This window comes from Alternaria atra, assembly GCF_907166805.1.
Source record: "Alternaria atra isolate CS162 genome assembly, contig: 32, whole genome shotgun sequence".
Taxonomy (NCBI): domain Eukaryota; kingdom Fungi; phylum Ascomycota; class Dothideomycetes; order Pleosporales; family Pleosporaceae; genus Alternaria; species Alternaria atra.
Window position 1 is genome coordinate 298,389 of NW_025091331.1, and position 17,160 is coordinate 315,548.

Consider the following 17,160-nt stretch of genomic DNA (forward strand, 5'->3'; position numbering starts at 1 on the left):
CGATGATTACCTCAAATATGCGTATACTTCGTAAAGCGTCGTGACTTTGTTCGTCTTTCATCAGCCGCGCACACCGCGGCCACAGCCAGCATGTCACAGCATATCTCCACGTTCGCAAGTGAAATGCCGTCTCGTCTTTACGATCTTCAGTCTTGTCACAAGTAATTCTTTGTAGAATTCGAGAGGAAGGTGTGCGTTAAGTATTCATTCCCTCCACTTCTTCCAAGCTTGTACAAAGTTGTCGTGATCGCTAACCTCACAGTGACCACCCAAACCACCTGCTACTTCGCCCAGATCCCCTAGATCAACGAGCGGTACCATACTAGGCCGTCCATGGGCGCACATGAACGGGAAGACACACCCCGCTAGGTTCCTCACCAAGGCGTTGCAATCATCATTACTAAGCTCGTCGTTGAACATAATGGCCGAGCGACATGCACGTGAGTTGATGAGATCAACGAGACCTGGAGGGCAGGTTGCCAAACGTCTGACCCAGTCGGTGGGGTTGTTTGTTGATGAGCTGTATGGTGCGGGTATGGGAGGTAGATGCGAATCTTCTGCGTACTTCCAGACTGTTGAGCGGAGGAAGGAGATGAGCACTTTGGGATCGGCCTTGCATCGTTCTGATATACCAGTCGGAAGAGCCGTGACGGACAAGACATACTTTTCACTATCGGTAGTGCTGGGAACAGCTGCAGATGCCGTCGTTTTGACGACGTCGTAGAGGAAACCCCACGCTGCGAATCTTGCGGCATGTGTTGTGAAATGTATTCGTTCCTGGGACGAGACCGCAAACTGCGTAGGCTTCTCGAGCACGACAGAGGCTACTTGCGCCTTGTGGCCGAGCTGTGACTGATATCCTGTTTCATGTTGCAACGGGCTGCAAAGCTGTCTCAGTAGCGACTCAACCTGTACGCGCTCATCTGCCGCATGCTGGTCGATCAGCACGAGGAGGCCCACGCGCGCATCTTGCACCTGTGTCAAACCTTGCATCTTGACTAAGATGAACTTCTTGTCCACCTGCGTAATCACCTGAGCGTCTTGCAGCCCTTCTTTCGACAGTCTACAACAGCCACCTGTTGAAACCTGGTTGAAGGCCTTGTCGATATTAATGCGAGAGCAGCCATGTCTAGAGTGATGATGCCCTCGATCAAAATCGTCTTCGTGCAGTGCGGCCTGTTGTATGCGCTGCTCACCCAGCTTGAAGATTGGGTTCTCCCATGTGTCTAGCACATCATCAAGCCAAGGCGTCTTGCCAGGTACAGCTGTCGAAGCTCTTGTCGGTAATCGCATCGACCTATTCATGGGGTTTTGAGTGATGGAATTTGAGAGCGAAGTTGAGTCAGTATTTAGTCGTGGCCGAGCATCGGGTACCACGCAACCTGTTCGAGCGTTTAGTAGATGAACTTGCTTGGTCGTTGGATCCGTCCACAGAATGGTATCGTCGTTCTCTTTGTTATCAGTAACCAGAGTCTCTGTAGGCGACGAGACTTCGGCACGCAACTGCTGTCCACTCAAAGCACCTTGGGGTAGCGGCGCTATGTCAAGGCTTGCAAAGGCTTCGGTCTTCGTGTTGCATGAAGTGTTCATATCGGTTTGCTTCCCGGAATCCACCTCGGCCTTCGATTTCGGTATGGTCGAAACGCTGCTGAAAAACTCAGGCTTTCCACTTTTGATGCGTGACCATTCCGCAAAAGCTCCAGGGCGTAACCTCTCGGATGTTTCACGTGATGCGACCTTGTCCGAACGCTTCCTTTTAAGCGACTGCGCTGAAACAGAGCTTTGCTTTGGAGTTGCCGGGCGGCTTCCGATAGATTGCCCTCTCAAAGCCATGGGCGTAGTTTGACCCTCCATGGATGGCGAGTTGCTTACGACCAGGTCCTCAGCAGCGCTGGAAGCCGTGCCAGGCCGTTCATGCCTCTTGCGAGGTTGCCGCGGTCTGAAATGATGAATAGACAGCCATTGAGTTATCAATGCACCCAAGACCTCCATCACGTTTTGGAGGTTCGCTTCATCCCCAATGAACTGATCTTCGGAGACGCTTCTTCTACGAGCATCCTTCAATGAGATGCGAAGATAGAACATGGGATATCTATTGACGTCTTTGCGGGCTTTAAGCTGTCTGTTGGTATAGCCGTCATGTTTGAAGCGCTTATCTGACTGTCGCCTGATCTTCTCTTTCTCATCGATGTCGGTATCGTCTTCGATAGTACCAAAGTTGGATAGAGCGAAGAGGCGGTTGACAGTATCGAATAGTTCATTGTGGCCGGCGTCCGCAGACAACGGTCGCATGCCGAGCGAGATGAACTGGACATGCTTGGTAGGTGCCGGGTTTAGTGATATGGCGCCTTTGATGGAGATGGCAGATGTGGCAGCTGACACTGGTACCCATGACGCCCGCTTATCAATGGTGATATAGTTGGCCTGGGTCAGAATGTTGAGCAGTAAAGAAAGCTGCGCAGAGCGTGGCTTCGAAGCCTCACTCTCACGACTCTTTGTGAGTATGTCTGAGCCGGATATGCTGAGACTGAGAACCACCCTGTTGTCGGTGTCCCGAAGTCGGATGGAAACCGGATTCTGCCAACTGAGCAAAAGACTTGTTACGTCCTTCTTCAGCCCATCCCAGAGTCTGTCATGCTCAGCCCTTTGCTCAGATATGATCGACCGCTGCTTGACGCGCACAGGCAGGTTTCCGAAGAGATTCCGCACGGTGACGCGGGTGCCATGTTTGCCCTGTATCTCGTGATGCGCCGCCGCCGGAAGTTGCCTTTCCACGACTTTTGATTGGTGAAGGATTATCACGTTATGTGAGCGATGTTGGTAGTGGTGCGAGGAGATGGTCAGGAGGGACATTGCAGCGAGGGAGGCGAGGAAGGTGCCATTGCGGCCAAGAAGAGGTTCGGTTGCATGGTATTTGGACGTGCCTGCACCTGTCAATTACCTATCTACAGAGCTCCTGATGCATGTACATACAGTAGAGCTTGCCCAAGCCGCCTTCGTCCCGAAACTCGAGGGGTGATATGCCGAGGCCATCATCTTCCACCGAGCATGCGCCGCGCGCAAAGTCGACGGCGGCTTCTATTTTGGCTGCTTTCGCATCCAGAGAATTCTTCAGCAGCTCCAGCACCACTCCAGTGAGCGAAACAATTGCCGTCGACGACTTGATCTGGGCGATGACATGCTCGGGCAGGGGCAGTATACTTCGGCTTGGAGCATTGGGGATAGTCTGTTTGGCGCCAGTTGCGGTGTTTCGGGTCATGACGTAGTGTTAACTTTGGTGGGCGCCCCCTCGTTGTTTGATAACCCGCATTCGAGCATGTTTAGGGGGTCACTCGGTGATCAATGGGGAGGCTGGGGCGGGTGGTAACATGGAGATCTACAGAACATACGCAATCAGGGTGTCGTGAAAGGAACCTCGCAGCTTAGCGCGGCGGGCGGCAGGTGCGCTGGGGAAAAGGGTCAGGGTCCAACCCAAGATATGAGTGACCAAGCATCTCCTCGCCCTTTCCACATCAGACCACTCTCCCCGGCCCCAACCGCGTAATCCACATAATCCACACTGCTTCAATCGCCGCGTCTCATAGATAACTGCGATTCGACGTGCCGTCACACTATTGCGACAATCGCGCTCCGACTGTCTGCGCTGGCCTTCACGCGCACACACTAAGTTAGCAACCAACAGGCGCGTCCCCATTACTCCAGTAGTTTCGACGTGGAATATTCCGAGACCGAACGTGGCATCCCGCGCCTAACTAGCCCATCGACCAACGACCTCCTTCACTCACCACCGGCACTCTATATTTGGCAGCCGGCATAATGGCCACGGCCGAAGCTGCATCGAGACCCCATGGTACGGCCAACTAGTCCAGCACAGCCATTGTTTCAGACCACTACCCAAAAAACTACATTCCCCTCCACCACTTGCACTGTCCCGTCGACAAATTATGCTCGGTATGCTAACGCGATATAAAGACCGACATCCGCGCAAACGACCCTTCGCGGGTTGGATGAAGCGTCTCGCGAACCTCAAGCCCTCGTCCTCCGACTCTCTAGGCAAAAAGGGCAACACGACCAAGAAAGGCGCCGCGAAGAACAACCCCTATCCCGAGTCTGGCTACATCAACACCAATGTAGCGCCAGCCGACAACTCCTCCGCATCAACACCCGCAACGCAGCGATCGCATGACAGCTATACGTCCATAGAGGAACCAGCAGCGGGACAGCGCCAGGGAGTAGAGAAAAGCAACAAGTCTACGGCACCTACAGTAGCGACTGTCCCCGAGACAGTACACTCGTCAAGGTCAAAGGCAGAGACAGGCGGCAGCAACTTCGTCAACGGTGGCAGCACTTTCTCGTCGCCCAATGGCTCCGAGCACTCCCTCACCACAACCCTGACGACGATACAATCAACCGCGCCCTCGAATATCCTTAACCTTGGCCAGGCGCAGAACCAAAACAATGCGACAGGCTCAAGTACCACGCCCGTCCACTTTTCGCACCAATTCCCCGCATCCCCTCCGCCTTCAGCTATACCGCCGCATCTGGCGCCCCAGCAGCAACAGCCCAATTCATACCAAGGCGCGACCGCGAACAACATCCTTACCGACAACGCGTCCATCCTCACACTCGCCTCATCCTCGAAACGCCGCCGTCGCAACTCCGTGGATACCAATGCCTCGATGCGAGCATTAGCCCCTTCATCGCATTACGGAGGCAGTCGCGAGTCGCTGCCGCTCAGCGTACTCTCAGCCAACCCAGACACCATATACTCGCCCTCCAGCAGGCCAAGCAACGTCGGTGCTTTCGTAAATGCCGAACGTGCGAGTGTCTACTCAGCATCTGGTGTTACCGCGCCGGTACTGCCCAGCGAGCGCAACAGCTACTACGCGACCAAACAAGCGGACGGTCTCAGTGTTCGCAGCGGGCTCCTTGGCCACGGCCGCACTGATAGTATCAGCAGCATGCGAGCCACCCCGACCAGCCCACTCGCAAGCCCACGCGACCCCATGGGCCCTGTCAGGATCAGCCGGAAGAGCTCAGAGTGGAAAGATGCGAGGGAAGCGAGTGACGAGGATGAGGCGCCAGCGAGCCCCATTGTTGAGGAGCATGAAGATAAGCCGGCGCCGAACGCTCAAACCTGAGTGAGTCCCATTGGACAAGGCGCACGAATGCTGAAGTTACGAAACCGAGATACCAACATAGGCGTTGTGGGTTGGGCTGTGTCACGATATTCGGATTAATAGCACGGGAAGGGGATTACTGGAGACTTCGATGGAGGCGTTAGTACGGGGTTGGGCGGGCGGGACAGGCATACGGTATTTTGCTTCTTCATCTTATACCCTAGTATCGAATGGAGCTTCTTTCTTGCAATGGTGAGTGCTGTGTCTTCTATACCAAGTGTCACTTTCTTGTCTTGAGATTCTACTTTACAATTCAAGCCAATGTTGTGAGAGGCGTGGATATGGTATTCAAACTACATGCTCGCTCCTGACTTGTACAAGTCTTCTATGAGCCTTTGACGAGATCAAGCTACGAAGAAAGTAACTCGCGCAGCTCCAGATAGCCTGAATGGGTCTTGCACGTCTTGCATGTCTTGCACGTCGGGAGGATGCATTATTTGCCCAGCCCCTCAATCTTTTCCTGCATGTAGAAATCCGTTCTTTCTACATGTCTGTACATTCGGCTGATCTTGTCTCGAAGCTCCGATTGCCTGATCATTACTTGAATGAGGAAGTCTTTCGGAAGGTTAACGCGTATCTGCTTTTTTTCATTCCCGTCCTCGCGCGGTGACCAATTCAGGCATTGCATCTCGACCATTGCGCCTAAGATTCGGCTGTCGCTTGGTAAAACCTCATAGGCCAAGATGACAAGCTCGTACGGTACGCCGAAAATGTAATCTGTCAGCCAGTCGGCCAGACGGTTGTGAGTAATGCGCTCGAAATCCGCGACGAGGAATCGATTTCCAAAGACGAACGCCTTAAGCAGCACAGTGTCACATTCATGATCTTCGTTGTCGATCTGTCCTTTGTTGTTGATATTGGCGATATCGCGGAAGTCTTTGTCTTCTGGAAGTTGCTGCGTGTACAACCAGTGCACGAAGACGTTGAACACTTCGACTTCGACGTCCTCGAGGCTGACACCCTCATCCGACTCTTTCCAGCGCCCGTTATATGCGGTTCGAAAGTACTCCGAGTGGTGGCAGATGATGTCTTTGTGGATTATATAACGTTTCTTCTTGGGACCGATGAGGATCGTAACGACTTCGCCCCTGGTAGCTACACTTTTCATTCCGTCAGTAACTGCGATAAATCCATCTTAGCGAATGAATACGTACCCGAGCACAGGCGTGACCTGAGATAGTTGTGTGTTATTCTCCATGTCCACGGGTTGAAATGAATCTGCGTACTTGTGGTGGTGTAAAGGTGAGGAAAGGTTCTACCACGAGAAGAACTATATAGGTAGCTAGCTCAAAAGTGAATTTGAGAGTAGAACACACAAGCCCAACCAATTCAGCAATCTTGTCATAGTACCCCCGCCACTCACCGATGAAATAGTACCAGAAACGTATTGCGTTGGCCAAAGAGAAACATCGATACATGAGCCACATGAAGTGAAGTAAGACCTTACAACCTATTCGTACCTTAACGATGAACTTCCCACAACCAATTCTTGTGACAGACCACGACATCGTATGTTAACAAGCAGCGAGACATCTCAACCGACTATAATGCCTCGAGTCCAATCACTCAAGCCCGATCTCTCGCCATCCTATCACACCCCCAATCTCTCCTCCTTCGAACGGCGAATATGCCATTCACAAGCCTCAAACTCTCTAATCTCCTCAAATTCCCACTCCTCTATCTTACCCTCCACCATATTCACAAACTCTGCCGGAACTTTGAAGGCATCAAGCACCCCAGTCCCATAGCTACACTCCAGCTCAACGAACAGCTCTCTCAACACGTCATCCTTGGATGAACTCTAGAAGACGAACTTGACGCACCAAGAGCTAGGCACCATCTTCTTGTTAACCAGATGATCAATTGTGACGTTGTGGATATCTGCGTGGAACGAGGGCGCCATACAATCGTACCCGAAGACCGCGGCAATCCAGCATGGCTTGGACAGTGGGACTATCCACACCTAGCTTGCCTACCTAAAGCCAGTCGACGAAGAGTTTCATGGTGGATTCACTGACGTCTTCATCGATAGTTGACTCGTCAGCACCCTGGATATCTAGTGCGCGCTCGATGTAGGCTGAGTAGAAGCAGACGAGGCCCTTGTGGATGCGGTAGACGGCGCCGGATGGCTTGATAGTGATGGTCGCTATTGGGCCTTGGACGAGCTTGCTATGGAGATTGTCAGTTGAAGAAATTTCTGGGACATACACAATACTGACTTGGAGGAAGTTGGACTGGAAATGTTGTACTAGGGTAGCTCGAGATGAGTATAGTCGGCAAAACAGTAAAGATGATGCGTTATATAGGGAAAGAGTGAATATCGCATCCTGCAGTTGACCCATACAAGAGGAAGTACGGAGATAGTCCAAGTGAGTTGTGTGGAAGCCTGCAAACACTCAGTATGAAGCCGTTCACTGTTGGTACATGCGCTTGATGTATGTAGTCTTCTAGCTTTTAGTCCTATCCAAGACATATCGCATATTGCTACTAGGGCCATGGAGGATGGAAGAGAAAGGGTGCTATGACATTTACAAAGCCTTCCTAATCGCACTCTTGAACGGAATAATCTGCACTTCCTCCAAGTTCCACACACCGTCCTTGACATAAACGTCCTGCTTCAACCTCTCCACAACCTCCTCTCTCGTCTTGGCACCAATTAGGCACGCTGAGCCTTTCATCTTAGGAGGGTTTGTGTCGCCTTCTTTGATGGGTTCTTCGAGCATGGCTCCTGCGACAGATACAATATTAGCTTCGAAGAGGAATGGACGAAACAATGGATGGAGAAGAAACGTACCACCCCACAACCACATGTCATCCCTATCAGCTTGCAACCCCTCGAGATGTTTTGGCCTGCTCCCCAGACGCTTCTGCAGCGCACCCGCATGGTCAGGTACAATGACGAGCCATTCTTGCAATGGAGCACTGGTAGACGATGCCATTGTGCGTGGTTGGAACTTCGAGACGGAGTTTAATGGTATTCGTAATGGGGTTGTAAATGGACGGAGGGAGCGGAGGGCGAGCATATATGTTGTAGCTAGTAGGCAAGAGGAGGGCGTGTGGGGCTGCGGTAGTCGGAGCTTGGGTGAGCTGTGGAGCGATGGTATGTTAGCTTCTTGTCTAGAGAGCTCGCTTTATGAGGAATACGTACGGGGAAGCTTCACTGGATTTAAAGCAGTGAGTGTTGGTAAAGTAGGCGGAGCAGTATGTACTTCCCAGGGCGTGTGATAGTTGTAGGGCGCAATGTGGGGAAGATGTAGCTTTCGGTCGGAATTGAGCCGCGGCTTTCGGAACAAATCACGCTAGAGTTGCAGCGTAGGAAAGTTGCTGAGGACATCACAGACGTACAGGAAGATTCAGGTGTGCATACGAAGAAACATGTTCGCTACATATTGCTTGACGATAAACATGTCCAAACTCATAAACTCATGCCTCCTTGCGTTAATTCAAGCTTCCTACCCGTGGAGACCACCAACGCCATTTCGCATTCATAAAGACCCCGTGGCAAAAACCCACGCTCGGGCAAGCCATAATAATCCCGTAAGAGCGCTGCTCTTTCTACGACCCACTTAAGACATGTAAATCGCTGTACCTAACCACTGCACATGACGCAAGACTCGGGGTTTTCTATCGAGCAAGCAAGGACGGCATCGGCGTAGATATCGCCATCTCGTGCCTCGCTGTCATCCTTTGAGTCCTCTTCCTGCTTGTCCTTCTTGGTCACCTCCTCATCTGGCTTGGAGACAGCATCGGCAGCAACCATCTTCGGGCTGTCGCCCTCCTCCACATCAGCCTTGAACGGCTTGCTTGCGAGAGCGTTGCGGTTCTCTGAAGTTACTGGTGGGATAGCAATTGGTGTAGAAACACCGTTTTGCTCAGTCTCGCCGTTAGTCTCGCCGTTGGTGGGCTTGATGGCGTACATTGGGCGGGGCGCTGATGACGGGGTTTGCGAAGCGGTAACAGGTGAGTGTCGAATAGCCTCAGGCTGGAATCCCGGTTGCTTTCGTACCTTGGGTAGGGCTTTGGCGATGTTGGTGTCTGCAACCTTGAGGGCCTCCTGGTCGACAGTGAATTGAATAGGAGCCGAGGCAGCCATAGTACGGAGATAGTACATGCCAGTCTTGAGACCAGCCTTCCAGCCAGCAAAGTGCATAGAGGTGATCTTGCCCATGGTAGGCTCCTTCATGTGGATGTTGAGTGACTGGGACTGGTCAATGAAAGCACCACGATCGGCAGCCATCTCAATGATCCTTCGCTGTGAGATCTCCCACACGGTCTTGTAGAGGGTCTTTGTCTCCTCAGGGATGTTGGGAATTCTGGCGATTGAACCGCCGTCGGCGATGATGCGGTTCTTCATGTTCTCAGACCACAGACCCATGTCGACCAGGTCCTTGAGCAACCATGGGTTTACGACCTGGAACTCACCAGCGAGGACACGGCGAGAGTAGATGTTGGAGGTGTATGGCTCGAAGCACTCGTTATTGCCCAGAATTTGTGAGGTGGAGGCAGTAGGCATGGGCGCGATGAGCAATGAGTTGCGAACACCGTGCTCAGCAATCTTCTCCTTCAGAGACGCCCAGTCCCAAAGGTCAGTAGGTGTGACATCCCACATATCGTATTGGAGGATACCCTGAGATACGGGAGATCCCTCGTAGGTCTTGTAGGGACCAAGTTCCTTTGCGATGTCGCATGAGGAAGTGAGAGCAGCGTGGTAGATGGTCTCAAAGATCTGGATGTTGAGCTTCTTTGCTTCGTTTGACTCGAAAGGAAGGCGGAGCGCAAGGAAGGCATCAGCAAGACCCTGAACACCCATACCAATGGGTCGGTGGCGGAAGTTGCTGCGGCGTGCCTCTTCAACAGGGTAGTGGTTGACCTCAATGATCTTGTTCAGGTTGCGGGTGACGACCTGTGTGACTTCATGGAGCTTCTTGAAGTCAAACTCGCCACGCTTGTAGTCAACGAAAGAAGGCAGGGCAAGAGAAGCCAAGTTGCAAACGGCGACCTCATCGGGAGCGGTGTACTCGACAATCTCAGTGCACAGGTTAGAGCTGCGGATGGTACCAAGGTTCTTCTGGTTGCTCTTGCGGTTGCAAGCGTCCTTGTAGAGCATGAAGGGGTTACCAGTCTCGGTTTGAGCCTCGAGGATGGCATACCAAAGCTTCTGGGCACGGACAGTCTCGCGACCCTTGTTCTGCTTCTCGTAGCTCTCGTACAGAGCTTCGAACTCGTCACCGTAGACATCGGCGAGACCGGGGCACTCATTGGGGCACATGAGTGTCCAGTTGCCATTGTCTTGGACACGCTTCATGAAGAGGTCAGGAATCCACAGAGCGTAGAAGAGATCGCGAGCGCGGACTTCCTCTTTGCCGTGGTTCTTGCGTAGGTCGAGGAAGCCAAAGACGTCAGCGTGCCATGGCTCAAGGTAGATAGCAAAGGCACCTGGACGCTTGTTGCCACCTTGGTCGACATAGCGAGCAGTGTTGTTGTATACACGGAGCATAGGAATGAGACCGTTGGATGTTCCGTTGGTGCCACCGATGTATGAGCCAGTAGCACGAATGCGGTGCACGTTAAGACCAATACCGCCAGCGGTCTTGGAAATTAATGCACAGGTCTTGAGTGTGTCGTAGATACCGTCGATGCTGTCCTCCTTCATGTCGATGAGGAAGCATGACGACATTTGTGGTGAGGGTGTGCCCGCGTTGAACAGCGTGGGTGAGGCGTGTGTAAAGTACTTTTGCGACATGTAGTCGTAGGTTTCGATGGCCTTCTCGATGTCCTCGCCGTGAATGCCAACAGCAACACGCATGAGCATGTGTTGTGGGCGCTCGGCAACCTTGCCATTTATGCGGAGGAGATATGAACGCTCGAGCGTCTTGAAACCGAAGAACTGGTAGTTGAAGTCGCGGTCGTACACGATAGCCGAGTTGAGCTCGTCGGCGTGATCCATTATGACCTTGTAGATGTGATCGGAGATCATGGGTTGGCTCTTGCCGTTCTTGGGGTTGACATAGTTGTACAGATCATCTACAACAAGAGAAAATTGCTTCTTTGTCTGCTTGTGAAGATTTGACACGGCGATACGCGCAGCGAGGATGGCGTAGTCGGGATGTGTGGTGGTCATGTAGGCGGCTGTCTCAGCGGCCTGTCGTCTGTTAGACGTTGGAGTAGGAATAGTCACGTTCAAGAGCGTACCAAGTCGTCGAGCTGGACGGTGTTGACACCCTGGTAGACACCAGAAATGACCTTCATTGTGATGGCGGCCGGGTCAACATGGTCTGGGTCGAGGCCATAACATAGCCTCGACACTCGTGCTGTGATCTTGTCAAACTGCACGCGTTCCTTGCGTCCATCTGAAGTCAACTATTAGCGGTGAAGATTTGCAGCGGTGAAGGACAGGCAGTACATACCACGCTTGAGAACGAACATGTTGAATTAGAAAAGTAGTAGGGGTATCTGGGTCAGGGTATCGTGAAGAATGGGTGTATGAGAAGAGTGTGCAGGAGTGAGGGGTGGGTGGGTGCAGGCACACTTATAACGCGTAAAGAGAAGAAACGCGTCCCGTCGCGTTGCTTGGGTCACGGATCGGATTAGTGCTAAAGTGCTTGCTGCTTGTGTAAGCCGTGCAGGGATGTGGGGTCGGGGAAACGACCGCCGATGCCCGAACTTTTCGCGGGCCATGGTATCGCGGAGTGCAAGAGGCTGAGGTGTCGCAGCATCACCAGGACGCCCTCCACACCCTTCCCGGCCTATATAGAACCAATTGCCCGTCATGGCAGGCGGTCACATGAAATATCGCCACCTTAGTCGGTCGTCGTCGCATCGCCAAGCGCTCCTGCGAAACCTCGTCACATCGCTCTTCAAGCACGAAACGATAGCGACAACATGGCACAAGGCGAAGGAAGCCCAGCGGTTAGCGGAGAAGCTGATTACTCTTGGAAAGAAGAATACGGAGGCGACACGGCAGAGAGCGACTCAAATATTCTTCGTATGACACGCCTAAGAACATCTACGAAGAGCGCAAACTGACAATGTCAGGAACCAAATGAAATGGTACCCAAGCTATTTGGCCCCATAAGGAAGCGCTACGAAGCGAGACCCGGCGGCTATACTCGAGTCCTCCGCATTGAGCCCATGAAAGAAGACCAGGCCGAATCCGCCATCCTCGAACTCGTAGACGGTCCAAAAGACATGCGCTTCGCCATGACCGCAAAGACACTAGCACGAAGACCGGCAAAGTTAGGCTTGAGCCCAGGAATCGCAACACACGTTAAGAAGGTCACACAGTTCCGCAAGGATGGTGTCAACGGCTTGCGGAAAATGGTACAGATACTACGGAAACAACATGCCAAGGGTATGGATGACAGGATATTACCCGCGCCTAGGAAGGTATATCCCGAGCCTCAGATGAAGAGGGACATGCATTACTTTGAGGAGGTTGATAGTGGCAAGTTCCCGAACAAGATCGTACGAGTAGGAAAGACAACGAACGTGAAGTCAAGAGCAAAGCCAAGAGCGAAGCCAAGAGTGAAGCCAGCAGAGGAGAACAAGAAGGAAGATTACTTGGTCAAGGAGTAAAATGCAGCCAGGAGATAAGGAATCGGCTATTATGAGGCCTCTGTAGTAAATGTGTAAATGTACAACATACCCATGTCCAATACTGCACCAACACGAGGCGAAGGGTTGACTTTTAACCATACTATATGATATGTACCGTATTTCTTGTAAAATTGAGAAGTCATTCATGGGTCTGCTCGGAATATCACTCCGTTCATCTCACCTGAGTTGGGTGTTTGCTCATCTATGCGCTTGAGTTGTCGAGGTCACCCGGATGTCGAAGTGTAGTACGCAGTGGTGAAGTACTCTCTCACCTGGCAAAACACTCATGTGAGCACGGCGGCAACTTCAAGATAACGCAGACCAGTAGCATATAAAAGACAACCTTTGTGAGCTCGTTTACCTCCTTCCTCCATCCACTTCCCACAATCCTTTTGGTAGCCAATATGACGCCCAGCAGCCAGCAACAGCGAGAACAGACACGACCACGTATATCGTAAGTCGTTGTAAACTCGTTTCAATCATCGTACTAACCTTACACAGTACCTATGACACCAGTTTCGCTAAGATCATCGTCGGCAGCAAGGAAAGGTGCTTCACTGTGCATCTCGACCTACTGGTCTACCATTCGCCCTTCTTCCGAGCTGCCCTAACCGGGTCTTTCAAAGAAGCCGACGAAAATCTCGTCACTCTCTCCGATACCGCATGGAATATCTTTGAGCTATTCGTGCATTGGCTCTACTTCGACAGACTTCCCACAGAAGTCGACTCGCCCGAACTACTTGCGCTATACTGTGACGACGACAATGAGTATTTTCAGTGTAAAGTACTTGTCTGTCTCTACGTCTTCTGCGACAAATACGATATATCCAGGTTGAAGCGGCTTTGCTTGAATACTCTCTTTCAAAACATCACCGACAAATCCGAACTCCCCAGTTTTGCGTACATTGGCTATGCTTTCGCCAACTTGGGGGAGAATGACCCGCTCTGTCACTTCTTGGTCGATACGTTTTGCTACTGGAGTGGGGCCGATTGCTGGTCGCTCGATGATGTCCAAGAGCTACCACACAGATTCTTGACAAAAGTCTTGACTCGATACACGGAGTATACACATGGTGGACGTGATCTGGTTGGTTCGCCCGAGTTGTGTAACTACCATGATCATGCAACAAGTCAGGAGAGGAAGGAGTGTAAAAAGAAGAGGGGGGAGGATGAGGATGAGGACGAAGACGAGAGTGACTAGGCAATGAGACATCCAAGGATTGAGCTTACTCAGAATGCTGGCTGCATTTCTGGACATGGACCTCGGGTGGTGTTTGTTTCCAAGGCGTGCTCCAGCATCAGGGACTGGATCTGGTAACAGGAACAAGTCTGGACGGTGAATTAGGTTCATTGGACTGTACTTCAATCTGGAGAATTCGATATCTTGATATGAGCTTTGACTATGCATTTGTCTTTTGTTTCCTCGGTTTCCAGTACTTTCCATATGCACCGGGTGATAACAACGTCAAAAGGTCTCGTCCAAGACCCTAGCACGTCGAAACTCGTTGCTGCCCGCTATCACTTCCCAATGCAAAGGAGACCGATTCTTGGCCTACTGATGATGTTATCACACACTCGTGAACACCCCATTCTGATAATCGACCACAATTGCCTTTTCTAGCGCTGTACTTGCCGCCTCTTTGAAGGCTTTGTGGACCGGATCATCATTAACGTAGTAGTCACGATCTTCTATGGAATGGAATTGCAAAACGAAAGCATGGCTGATGCCATTCTGGTGAACGAGGTCAGAATGTTAACAATGTCCATACTTTATGGTGCTGAATACCTGTAGATTCTCAGTCGAGATATCCTTCCCACCCGAAATTGACACAATGTATGGCCTCAGCATAGTTGGATGTATGCATGCTTTCTTCAAACCGAAAAATTGCGCAATCACCTAAGAAGTGGTCTCAGCGTCGCTCATCGGCGTTAGTCTTGCGAGCATCTAACCTCTTTGACAGCGAATTTGCTTGTGCCATCTTTGAATTGGAACAACACGATGTGTGTGGTGTATGGAATAACCGGTCCGTAGGGCCCAAAGAAGTACTCAGCGAGCGAATGTCCAACAGTTCGAGAGAAAAGTAAGAGGCTTGTTGCCAGGAGCAGGCACATGACGAGCCCAAAGGCCCTCTTTGGTATCATCATGCCGCTAGGAGATAGCTCCGTTGAGCGCGTAGAGTGGGCAATTGGTTCAAAAGCAAAGATATGCGCTCACTGTGCTGCAAAACACCACCGAAAGCGCATTGGCAGCGGCGCGACAAGGATAGAGGGAACATCATCTCCTCCCCGACGCAAAGGCAAGGTGTACCTGTCGAGGCAACCGAGGGGGATGCGAGCGCTAAATCCTTGGGAGCGAATAGCCTGTAGCCGCAAATTACTGGCAGACGGGATAGTGGGCCCAAGCTCCCTGCTCCCTCCACCTCAAAAGTGACGTACCTGAATGAAAGATGCGCGAAGGAAGCACGTCGAAAGACGAAAAGCCAGTCTTTGACCGTATTGTGGGCATGCTAAAGTTACTATGGCGTACAGTCCAGACCCGCTCCAGGGCAAGTGGATAGTCTTGCGTCAATTGGGACGGCTGAAGCCAGGTTCTGGCTCGATTGCCCACGATGGGTGGGGTCTTGGCATCTACGTCATACGAATGTCAGGTGCAGGCCAACGCTGCGGCTACGAGTACAAAAGAGCTCGCATTCCTTGTCTCCTGCAAACCATCACCACAAGCAAACTCTACTTTACTCTCTCCCACTCCATAACCTCATCTCCAACCACACATTACCATCACAATGGCTTCTCTACACTGTAAATATACCCTCTATCTGTCTTCAATCTCTTGCCCGCACTCGCACAAGCAATTGCGCAGTATTCGGCAGCTTTGCCATCAGAATATAAGAGTCTTACTAATAGTTCATCTCAGACCTTCCTCCCGTCAAGCCCTCTGCCATCGCTCTCGGCACGGCCTTCAACCACGCTGTCTCCCTCGCCGTCCTCGGACCCGTCTTCGGTGACGCCTACCGCCGTGCGCAGCAGGCTAACTCCAAGGAGGAGTACTTCCACACCAAGGAGGCCGCTACCGCTGCCGCATCGTGGGGTAGCTCCATCCTCGGCTCTGGTATCCAGGCCTACGGTGTTGGTGCTCTGATCAACGCTACCGGAACTCTCACCTACAAGGGTGCTGCTTACCTCGGTTCCCTGATCTTCTTCGCTTCCGCCGCTCCCTCAGTACGTCATCCTACATGTCAACCAAACTTACCAAACATACACTAACATAACCCTAAACAGATCGTCTCCCAGGTCGTCACCGAGAAGCGCCCCATGGACACCATCGCCGTCGGCGCTCTTGCCCGCGTCCTTGAGACCGTCGGTCTCAGCTTGTTCCTCACCTACTGGGGAACCCGCACCAACCCCTTCGACTAAGCGTCTCGCCCCATAACGGCAGAGGAGTTTAGGGATTCTCATCTATGGCGGTTTAGATTGATTGCTTAATCAATGAATGATGCAGATGACAAGAGCTAGCAAGAAGCTTGATAAAGGGCTTGCTTCCATTATGATGTAATATACCTCAATGAATACGAAGTAAATAATTCACACTACTATCTTTCCATGATATGACTGTGATGTTGTCTTGTCTATTCTGTTTGCAGTCATGCTTACCAGAACGATGTATCTAGATGTGCTTGGGCAGTTGCCTAAAAAACTCAAACCACCACTCGGTGTTCCCTCTCCTCGCAACAATTACTCTTGTACAATGTTTGTGGCCTTCGCTAAGAGCTATAGCTATATGTATTTATTACAATCCTTTACTACGTAATATTACCATGGGTGTTACGCAACCGAGGTGGTTGGTTTTCTGTTTACGGCTTGCTGCAAATTGTGTGACAGCCACTCACATAGTTCAAAGCCGTTGAAGACAAACTACGTCCTTCTCATATTTTTCATTACTGCTTACCAGCGATGAAGAAGAACTTCGCTTGAGTCTTGTTGCAATATAGTAAGTGTTAATGCGAAAACAGGGTAGCATTCCTGTCAAGTATTTCGGTATAACAGTGTCAGTGTATTTGTCTTTCGTAAACACCGTGTTTGCTGTTTTGCAGGTGCATGTCTGGATAACCTCTATTTTATAAGCCGCTGCTATACACTCTTGATGCTTGGAACGATGGCTATTGATGAACTCTTGGGCCAACATTTGGATACGATTTACTCAATGAGTACCAAGGAATCACTGGCTCTATTTCTAGCTAGAAAAGACGACATCTGAACGCAGAACCCGCAGCCAATACACGAATACGAACATGAAGTAAGTGGTTTGTGTACAGTTTACATTTATTGGGAATCTGGTATTGATTGCATCGCTTTGCTGCCTGTAATACTACAGGTGATTGCGACC

General features: G+C 51.3%; 8 protein-coding genes across 8 annotated transcripts; 4 read left to right on the plus strand and 4 right to left on the minus strand.

Annotated features, from left to right (window-relative positions):
* Nucleotides 1–204: 204 nt before the first annotated feature.
* Nucleotides 205–3,259, minus strand: ALTATR162_LOCUS9843 (uncharacterized protein; the record flags this gene model as incomplete). Its single annotated transcript, XM_043317479.1, has 2 exons — nucleotides 205–2,924; nucleotides 2,974–3,259. 2 exons carry the CDS (start codon nucleotides 3,257–3,259, stop codon nucleotides 205–207), a joined length of 3,006 nt encoding a protein of 1,001 aa, XP_043173414.1.
* A 694-nt stretch (nucleotides 3,260–3,953) lies between these two features.
* ALTATR162_LOCUS9844 (uncharacterized protein) lies at nucleotides 3,954–5,141 on the plus strand (the record flags this gene model as incomplete). The annotated part of the gene is made up of 1 exon (XM_043317480.1): nucleotides 3,954–5,141. The coding sequence occupies one exon, from the start codon at nucleotides 3,954–3,956 to the stop codon at nucleotides 5,139–5,141; it is 1,188 nt and encodes a 395-aa protein (XP_043173415.1).
* A 472-nt stretch (nucleotides 5,142–5,613) lies between these two features.
* On the minus strand, nucleotides 5,614–6,378 carry ALTATR162_LOCUS9845 (uncharacterized protein; the record flags this gene model as incomplete). Its single annotated transcript, XM_043317481.1, has 2 exons — nucleotides 5,614–6,280; nucleotides 6,335–6,378. 2 exons carry the CDS (start codon nucleotides 6,376–6,378, stop codon nucleotides 5,614–5,616), a joined length of 711 nt encoding a protein of 236 aa, XP_043173416.1.
* Nucleotides 6,379–7,156: 778 nt separating this feature from the next.
* ALTATR162_LOCUS9846 (uncharacterized protein) lies at nucleotides 7,157–11,606 on the minus strand (the record flags this gene model as incomplete). The annotated part of the gene is made up of 6 exons (XM_043317482.1): nucleotides 7,157–7,349; nucleotides 7,713–8,267; nucleotides 8,329–8,335; nucleotides 8,775–11,322; nucleotides 11,373–11,530; nucleotides 11,588–11,606. The coding sequence occupies 6 exons, from the start codon at nucleotides 11,604–11,606 to the stop codon at nucleotides 7,157–7,159; spliced, it is 3,480 nt and encodes a 1,159-aa protein (XP_043173417.1).
* Nucleotides 11,607–11,949: 343 nt separating this feature from the next.
* On the plus strand, nucleotides 11,950–12,755 carry ALTATR162_LOCUS9847 (uncharacterized protein; the record flags this gene model as incomplete). Its single annotated transcript, XM_043317483.1, has 2 exons — nucleotides 11,950–12,165; nucleotides 12,216–12,755. 2 exons carry the CDS (start codon nucleotides 11,950–11,952, stop codon nucleotides 12,753–12,755), a joined length of 756 nt encoding a protein of 251 aa, XP_043173418.1.
* Nucleotides 12,756–13,180: 425 nt separating this feature from the next.
* Nucleotides 13,181–13,977, plus strand: ALTATR162_LOCUS9848 (uncharacterized protein; the record flags this gene model as incomplete). The annotated part of the gene is made up of 2 exons (XM_043317484.1): nucleotides 13,181–13,230; nucleotides 13,278–13,977. The coding sequence occupies 2 exons, from the start codon at nucleotides 13,181–13,183 to the stop codon at nucleotides 13,975–13,977; spliced, it is 750 nt and encodes a 249-aa protein (XP_043173419.1).
* Nucleotides 13,978–14,343: 366 nt separating this feature from the next.
* Nucleotides 14,344–14,921, minus strand: ALTATR162_LOCUS9849 (uncharacterized protein; the record flags this gene model as incomplete). Its single annotated transcript, XM_043317485.1, has 3 exons — nucleotides 14,344–14,508; nucleotides 14,563–14,673; nucleotides 14,727–14,921. The coding sequence occupies 3 exons, from the start codon at nucleotides 14,919–14,921 to the stop codon at nucleotides 14,344–14,346; spliced, it is 471 nt and encodes a 156-aa protein (XP_043173420.1).
* A 638-nt stretch (nucleotides 14,922–15,559) lies between these two features.
* On the plus strand, nucleotides 15,560–16,190 carry ALTATR162_LOCUS9850 (uncharacterized protein; the record flags this gene model as incomplete). Its single annotated transcript, XM_043317486.1, has 3 exons — nucleotides 15,560–15,575; nucleotides 15,691–15,995; nucleotides 16,056–16,190. The coding sequence occupies 3 exons, from the start codon at nucleotides 15,560–15,562 to the stop codon at nucleotides 16,188–16,190; spliced, it is 456 nt and encodes a 151-aa protein (XP_043173421.1).
* Nucleotides 16,191–17,160: the final 970 nt, after the last annotated feature.